Genomic DNA, 9,102 nt, shown 5'->3' on the forward strand with positions numbered 1-9,102 from the left:
GCTTATAAACGTAACTTTGCATTTGTAAGAGGAAGAATGTGTCATTTATTTTTTCAAAAGTTACACAGTCTCCCTTTAAAACAACATACGTTTACATTCAATGCAAAACAGAAGGTAGAATAACAGAAAGTAGAGAACAGCATTATAGATGCATTGATCAATCCTGTGAACAGTTATTCACATTATACTTAAGAGACGTATTGACTCTTTGCATATTTCATAGGAGTTATACAATATATTCTAAACACTGAAATATTGTGTATGAACATGGTTTTGTTCAAGTCTACTGTGAATTACCCGAAGGTAGTAATGCCGACTTAGGTTGTAATATTTTACAATCTTTTCCAAAAAAGGGGTTTTAGTCTACTCTCTGACTCCATCACTGACTTTTGTCCTTTACTCATCCACAACCCGTCCATACTAGCATAGACATTGGTACAGTATTCATTTCACTGCCCTGTGACCACTAAGCAGACTACAGAGGTTACACACTCAAAGAGGCTCATAATCACATTTTCATTCCCCTCCAGAATCTCCCCAGTGCAGGGTGTGTCACAGCTTATCTTCTGACAAACTCTCCCTACCTGTTTCACAGGATTGGCCACTCCTGTCATTCAGAGCCACAGGCGTGTAGGCTGAGGTGGAGGGGAGGCTGGACAACAAAAATAAGAGTACAGGTTGAAGTGGCTGAGGAGGATCCTCCCCCTCTCTCAGCTCAGCCATAAAAGCAGGCACAGTCTGCAGTCAGACACTCAGAGGGACTTGGCTCTCCTTTTGAATCCTGCTCATCTTCAGTTCTCCACTGCTCAGAGTTGACAGCCGTTACCGCTGCAAACATGATGAGGAAGTCATATTCAGTCTCAGGTTCTGGTGGCAGCACCAGGAGGTCGTTTGCAGGACCAACAAGCAGCTACTCCGTAAAAAGAACCACTTATAGTGGTGTTGGCGCTAGTGTTGGCGCTGGTTCTGGTTTTGGCACTGGTTCTGGATTTGGTCTGTCTTCAGTGGGTGGTGGTTCTGGTTCTAGTTATGGCTTTTCTTCTAGCCAAACAGCAGGCTGTTACATGCCTCCACTGATCACAGCTGTCCAAGTCAACCAGAGCCTGCTGGCCCCTCTGAACCTGGAGATTGACCCCAACATCCAGGTTGTCCGCACCCAGGAGAAGGAGCAGATCAAGACCCTGAACAACCGCTTTGCCTCCTTCATCGACAAGGTTGGTTCCTGTGAGCGCTGTGTGACTTTCTTACGTACAATTTACTCTAGGCCTCATTATTTTATCTCCCTGGGCTACATTTACTTCTAGCAGCTGTCAAAAGTGAATCATCTTATTTTTCTCCTTATACCTGTAATTGAAAGGAAATGACTAGAAAGTCATTACTTTAGTACACAGTATAGTAACAGCAATCTGCTGAGCACTGCTCACTAGAAGCAAACATGTCCTTTTTAATGACAAAGCTGACAAAGCAAGAGAGCTGTGAATCTTGATGCTATAGCTATCAATGAGTTACAGCCTCTCGGGATTAGAAAAGTTTATTCAAAATCTCAAAGCCTGTCGCTGAACGTGACCCCATATTACACTGGCAGCTCCATCCAAAATCTAACAAAGGTAACAGTTGGCCTGTAGCCCTGTCTGAGCCTGCGGAGGCCTCTCTGCTCACTATCTAAACATGGGTGGGGATTACATTGCAGTGACTCGTCCCTTCCTTACCTGGCAGAGAAAATAGGGATCTGTCTGCACTATGCCCACAGAGTCCAAAGTCTGTCATTTGCACATTGCATCTATCACCTGGTTGTTATGGGCAACAAGAATGCTAAGTACAGAGCAGTAAATAAACTTTCCCTTGTTTTTTATGCTACCACCACATACCTGTGTTGATACTGGCGTGCAAACTATATGGTAATTTCCTTTATGTAGAGTGAGACTCACTAAACACTAGAAGATGGCACTCGGACAAAAACTCACAAAGGAAAGTACTCATCCCATGTTACTGCATTGCTTTGTCTTCTGCAGTTTATCTGCCACACCTAGTTTTTTTATGGCTGGACTGACTGTGTGGCCTTTATCGCTCAACAGAGCATGATGAGTCATAGCCAAAGTAGAGATACAATCAGTGACACACTTAAAGCCATATACACATGTTGGTGAACCATCTGAATAGAACATAATATGTTTTTTGTTTTAAGAAGGAAGAGTTGAAGATGTGTATTCTATGACCAATAAAAGTCTCAAAACTTCCCTTTTAAAACTTTTAGTTTTACAATTGCTTGAACAACAAGCACGCAAAGGTATGCAATCACGAGTGACAATTGTTGTGACTAGGGTGTGGCAATTCAGACATATAGCTTTCTAATCAGGCATGCAGGTAAAGGTGGGGCATTTTAAAACCTGATACCACAATGACACACCCTTCAAAAACTTTTTGAAGTGATACGGCCCTTTAAAGAACAATTTTTAAAATCACTATTGAACCCAAAAACAATTCAGGAGAAGCAACAAAGAGTCAATGGCAATTAAAGCACTAGCCAAACCACATTCATACACCATTATAAATATAAAATGCTTTTTAAAACAACATCTGACAATATTCCCTGGTTTTGTGTCTTCACAGGTTCGTTTCCTGGAGCAACAGAACAAGATGCTGGAGACCAAATGGAACCTCCTGCAGGACCAGACCACCACCCGCTCCAACATCGAGGGCATGTTTGAGGCCTACATTGCCAACCTGCGCAGACAGCTCGATGGGCTGGGCAATGAGAAGGGCAAGCTGGAGGGAGAGCTGAGGAACATGCAGGGCCTGGTTGAGGACTTCAAGAGGAAGTGAGTATTTGCACGACATGGTCACTAGTTATAACAAATACCTGATCGTGAGTGTTTAAAATGGAGCAGATGTACTAAAGCGTTGCCTTGTGTTCAATCAGGTATGAAGATGAAATCAACAAACGTGCAGGTGCAGAGAACGAGTTTGTGCTCCTGAAGAAGGTGCGAATACATCAAGATGGACCTTCACATTTTTTTAATCCTGGGGTTTAATACAATGTAGCCAGTTATAACACTTCCTGTTTGTACATAATGTTCTTTCCAGGACGTTGATGCTGCCTACATGAACAAGGTGGAGCTGGAAGCCAGGGCTGATGCTCTTCAGGATGAGATCAACTTCCTCAGGGCCGTCTATGAGGCTGTATGTATCCATAATGTCTGATTCAACCTTCTTCACAAAACTATAATAACAATTTGAGTTAAAGCTGATGATCATTGAGAGTTAACTGTTGTGCAACAAACATTGGCTCTGTAGGAGCTTCGTGAGCTGCAGGGCCAGATCAAGGACACCTCCGTCGTCGTGGAGATGGACAACAGCCGTAACCTGGACATGGATGCTATTGTGGCTGAAGTGCGTGCTCAGTACGAGGACATTGCCAACCGCAGCAAGGCTGAGGCAGAGACCTGGTACAAACAGAAGGTGAGTGAAAATCAAAGCTGAGGTTTATCCTCTGTGTCTTTTATATACACTTGCAACACCTCTCCCAACCTTCGGGATCATGTTGTTGATACACCTTGTCATATTTTTCACAACAGTATGAGGAGATGCAGAGCTCTGCCGGACAGTATGGTGATGACCTGCGCACAACCAAGGCTGAGATTGCTGAGCTGAACCGCATGATCGCCCGTCTTCAGAATGAGATTGAGGCTGTCAAGGGACAGGTACATTTGAAGAACTTCACATAGATGATGCCTTATTATTAACACGCTTCATTGTATAGGAGGATTTGCAGTTATTAAACCATCTGTGACATAATTTTACACAGAGGGCCAGCCTTGAAGCTCAGATCGCAGAGGCTGAGGGCGTGGTGAGCTGGCAGTGAAGGATGCCAAGCACCGCATCAAGGACCTGGAGGATGCTCTGCAGAGAGCCAAGCAGGACATGGCCCGCCAGGTGCGCGAATACCAGGAGCTGATGAATGTCAAGCTGGCACTGGACATCGAAATCGCCACCTACAGGAAACTGCTGGAAGGAGAGGAGACCAGGTGGGATAAACTTGAATATGTAATGTAGTTTCATGGTTGCAGCATTAGCTTCAACTCTGAATTAAGCACTAACACTTTATTATTCCACCATTAGACTGGCCAGTGGCGGCTCCGGCGCAACCATCCATGTGCAGCAGAGCACTGGAGGTGGTGGTAAGTTTCAGATTTTATACATGATCATCCTACGTGATACCTGAACCAATAATCCACACTGACAGATGGATGGATAAATGATAACACTTACCTGTTTTTTTTTCTGCTCCAGGATTCTCCAGCTCCAGCTCCAGAGGTGGATTTGGGTCCAGCGGTGGATTCGGCTCCAGCGGTGGATTTGGCTACGGTGGTGGTTATGGTGGTACCCTCACCAAGTCCACAGTCTCAACAACCAGTTCCAGGAGAGTCTATTAAAAAGGAGAGCCGTCCCTCTTTCCCTTCAGAAACTCTTGAATTTGATCTAAATCTTTACCCTTTCATGGTGCTATGCATTACTGTTAAGCATGTTCAACAAGAAAGCTGAATGTCCCAAAAATTAGATTCCTAAAATCTGAGAGGTAAACATGGCCTTAAACGAGGTCAGGTCAGTAAGCAAGACAACATTTGTTTTCTTCCCGCACTGACATCTAAGAAATAGAAAAGAAGGGGGAAAAAACAAAGGTTTTGATGGAGTGTTAAAACTAATCAAGGAAACCATTTGAAAATCTGTACTCTATCTTGTCTACTTAGATACTTTTTGTACTGTAGCTGAAATGAGCAGGTTTTCAGCTGATGTCTTCATTCCTACGGTTGAGTACTGATATTAGTAAGGGGAGCAAGTCACTGACTGAATCTGATCACTGGAGAAATACAAAACTTTTAAAGTTGTGTGACTTGTTTACAGTTTAACTTTGAACCGATTGGCTACTGACTTGTTCCTTTTCCTGTTCTGTCAAATGTTTCCCTGCTTAGTTTTGCCTTTCTTTGCCTTCAAGATAAAACAATGTTGAAACCAGATTTATTTTGTAAAAGCATTCTTAGCAACATGACTGATGAATGTTGCAGCAAATGCCATCAAATAAATCTAAATAAAATAAATCTGAGAACTAAAATGATTGCCTCTCACTCTCAGTATTGTTGTGATAAATGAAAGACAAATGAGAACACAGCCTGTCCACTTCAAGCTTAGGAAGGTTTTACTTTAACAGCAAGATGAAATTTTCACACTGACATTTCACATGGGGGCAGTGCTGTGCCACTTTTCCACTACTCACTTCCTGCTTGGTTTTGTAGTCTGCCACATCTATAGTATGTCAACTCTACATTGTCATTTCTAGTACATATAAAAAATCATGATTCATAAAGGCTTACGCATTTTGTTATCACTCAAAAACTGGGAACAATAACTTGGCATTTCACTAAATCCCATAAACAATTGCTTTTGCAGTTCAAACGTAACCTGCCGTGGATACACTCAGTTTTGCTAGATCTCATAGTGGTTATAGTGTGTACAAAACAATGCAAATGCTCTGTAACCTGCGAAGAGGCTTTGGTTTATGTAGATAGTACATTATTGTAAATCTGCTCTGTGCTCACTAGCTCAAATCTTGACAGTGTCAAGTGTAATTCAACCTAACCACCTTTAAACTCTTCTTACATTCATCACCCAGTGGTATGGGCTCCACTGGAGTTTCCTTACATGACATAGCAGCAGAGGAGGATGCCGTAGAAGAGGAGTGCAAGAAAAGTAAGCATGATGGCAGTGAAATGGTGACTGAGGCTTCTACAACCCAGCAGCAGCTTCCTAAGTTGGCTGAAAGTGTGGATAGTCAAATTAGAGAGTCAAGATTGGTAGGGAATTCTTCAGATGCGAGTGCCCCAGGTGGGCAGGTGAGGAAGGCCGGGTCTGTAATCACATGGCACACACAGAGTGACTAGGAAGAGGGAGGGACATTGGCAGAGGCGGAGAAAGAGAGACCGTACAGACTTCACCATGATAGCAACAAATTATGGGTCCTAATGTTGCAAACACACATGCCTACATTTTGTTGACTAAATATGAAATTGTTTTACACCTTCTGAATGAAATAAAATATGGTTAGAGGCCACCGGATGTTTGTCAAGGACGTCAAAGATGAAAAATCCAGAACTTCAAATAACAAATAAAAGAGTCTCAACAGTGAGGTGGAATGAATCGCAGGTTAGATGTCATAATGAAGAAAGCAAAACATAAAAACACAAAAACTTGTTTCACCATAAAGAAAAGTCAGTAGGCCTACCTGCTTCACATCCAGGGCCAAGCCAAGCGTATGTGTACTGTTACTATAAGTCACCAGGATACTGCCCACACAGAGATGGACAAACACAGCCAGGAGGACACATAAAGTAAGCACTCTTCCACTAACAATATAAAGAAAGAAACCTAGAAACCATTGATACATATTATTTTAAACTAGTAGCACCCTTATACTCTTAATCAGGTAGGAGTGAGAGTCTAAAAAGACCTAGAAGGTTTAGGAGTTGCAGATTGAATTCGCAAACAAGTGAAATGCATGCTTTTGTGCTTAGACCTCTATCACATGTGTCTACTGGGCAAAAAATGTACTGCGTTGATTGAACTGCATTTTTGTCTGCACACACAATGGTTTATTTTTAAATGTGCCTCATGCACTCAAAGTCTGTATTGGCAGGTTAACAAGAAAAATCCTTTCTTCATCTTCACCTAAGGGTGAGAGTGCTGGCAGTGAGCATTTAATTGTTGGATTTGGTCCCAGAGTAATTAAAATCGACTCATAATAATGATACAAGGCACACGCCAAATTCTGAAGTTGTAACCATTCATGTTCCCTCAAAACCAGTTCTCTATCATATTGAGACTGCGTTTCCACACAGAATAGCTAGGAATAGCTAGTTTGCCTTGATGCATTTGTGGTAAAGCAGTCCTTACTACAGTGGCCCAGGTTTGAATCCAGCCCGTGGCCCTTTGCTGCATGTCATCCCCTCTCTCTCTCTCACCCCCTTTCCTGTCCATCTTCAACTGCACTATCAAAATATAAAGGCAAAAAGCCGCCCCCCCCCGGCTTACGCATCCGTGTGTTCTCCCTTGTGTACCATGAACACACAAAACACATTGTCCACTATTGAAACTAGTCTTTCTCGCTACTGTTTCCAAGCACTGTAGCAAAAGTTTGCTGCTAATGCTACAAACATAAGGCATGGCGTGTGAGTGCACTTCCTGGTCTTCTTGGCGATGTCAGTAGGGCAAGCTGGGAGGGTCCTCCCTGCATGGGCTGCAGTGCAAAATGCCTGTGGAGAACGGACATAATTATTGTGTGCTCTTAATAAGTGTTGAGCATGTACTGACAGCCAGGGATAACCCATCCTCCTGCTCGAGTTGTTTTTGTATGTCAGCAAGAGAAAGAGAGGCCCGTTGCCATTTGTTTGGTAAACGGCCTCCCACCCTCCACTATTATAACAAACTCAAGGGGATGAGAGATTTGTATCACATGGGCCTCATGCAACAAATAATAAGCCTGGGCCTCCTACCATATAATCATTTGGGGGTCAAGTAGTTGATAAGGGCTGCCCTTCTTCCTCTGAGTCAGAGAGAGAAGTTGATGTTCTCAACCTGGAGCCCTCGGAGGAGGCTGATGTTCCCTCTGGGGCAGCAGGAGACAATCATGGAACGTGAGCAGCAGTCACCCCTCCTTAAAGGGATTATTAGTAGGACAGCTGCAGCATTGAATATTGAACTGCTGTCTGATCAGGGGCCCGCCCCCTCCCGCTTTGATGAGGTGCGGTTCCCGATGCCTCTTCTGACTTTGAGGAGGTGATCCAAAAGCAGTTTCAGACACCGTCAGGTGCTGGTTGCTGGTCTGGGCTCTGTAAATGCTTGTCAGTTCACAGTCAGGAGAGGATAGGCTGTGGGCTGTTGCCTCCTGTGGACCAGGTTTTGGCTGCCTTGGTGTCTCCATCTAAGTCAGTCCTTGGGAAGAGTAGTTGCCCTAGCAAGAACTGCAAAATGATAGACACCTTGTTGACTAAAATGCATGGCGCTATGGCAGTCCAGACCCAGCTAGCTAACACAGGGTCCGTATTGGCTCTTTACCAATGCCATCTGACTCAGCAGCTGAAGTGGAGAACTGGTAATGGAGTTGCAACAGGTCTCCTCACTTCTTCCTAAACTAATGAGAGAGCAGGCAGAGGCAGCTGGCAAGGCCATATCAGGACTTTGGGGAGTTAGGAGCCACCTGTGGCTGTCACAGTCCAAGCTGCAGCCAGAGGACAGGGCATGTGTATGAGGTTGCCTGTAGAGCGTCTGCCATGTTTGGGCCTGATGCTACTAAGATGCTTCAGCAGGAACAGAAAGCTTGTCGCTGTGCATTTGAGGTGTCAGGTGTTTTAAGGCGAAGCCAGGAATGGCGTCAGCCTCAACCATATCACCCACAGCCTACCTGGAGTACCGGATCTGAAGGGTCAACTGCATGCATCACGGTGGGGCAGGTCTAAACGGGGTAGACGAGGCAGTGGTGTCCAGGGGCCACCCCAACCCTTGCCTCAGTCCTGACCATTGACTGTATATACATGACATGTCTATGGTCCTGACACAACATTACCCTGAGCCTGCCTCTGCCCTCGGGGGTTTCATGCATCATGGGAAGCCCTGGGAGCAGACCCCTGGGTTGTTTCAACAATGACCCAGGGGTATCAGTTACAATTTATGAGCACCCCTCCTGTGACAAGGTAAAGACTGGCAAAGACGGTCATCAGGGAGGTGGGGCAGGAAAATTGGAAGGCAGGGTTTTATTCCAATATTTCCTTGTCCCAAAGCGGGATGGAACGCTCCACCTCTAAAGTGCAAGATGTTAATCGTGCCAAGGGTGAGGCAGGCTATCCTTGTAGGTGATTGGTTTGCGAACGATCAACCTCAAACATGCCTATCTCCAAATACTTATCTGGGAAGGGCACAGGAGATTTCTCAGTTTTGCCTTTGAGGACAGAACCTTTGACTTCTGTGTTCTCCCTTTCTGCATCTCACTTGCCCCCTGCATCTTCACCAGGTGTATGGATGTGGTCTTGGGGCCTCTGTGGCAGCAGGATCTCA

General features: G+C 44.5%; 1 protein-coding gene across 1 annotated transcript; it reads left to right on the forward strand.

Annotated features, from left to right (window-relative positions):
* The first annotated feature begins 738 nt into the window (after positions 1 to 738).
* LOC122868572 (keratin, type II cytoskeletal 8-like) lies at positions 739 to 5,110 on the forward strand. The gene is given in 10 exon segments (XM_044180654.1): positions 739 to 1,214; positions 2,611 to 2,819; positions 2,921 to 2,981; positions 3,085 to 3,180; positions 3,295 to 3,459; positions 3,576 to 3,701; positions 3,806 to 3,842; positions 3,845 to 4,025; positions 4,120 to 4,178; positions 4,291 to 5,110. Coding segments are annotated over 10 exon segments (1,455 nt in total). The 5' UTR covers positions 739 to 836; the 3' UTR covers positions 4,434 to 5,110.
* Positions 5,111 to 9,102: the final 3,992 nt, after the last annotated feature.

This window comes from Siniperca chuatsi, linkage group LG2, assembly GCF_020085105.1.
Source record: "Siniperca chuatsi isolate FFG_IHB_CAS linkage group LG2, ASM2008510v1, whole genome shotgun sequence".
In the NCBI taxonomy this organism is placed as follows: Eukaryota; Metazoa; Chordata; class Actinopteri; order Centrarchiformes; family Sinipercidae; genus Siniperca; species Siniperca chuatsi.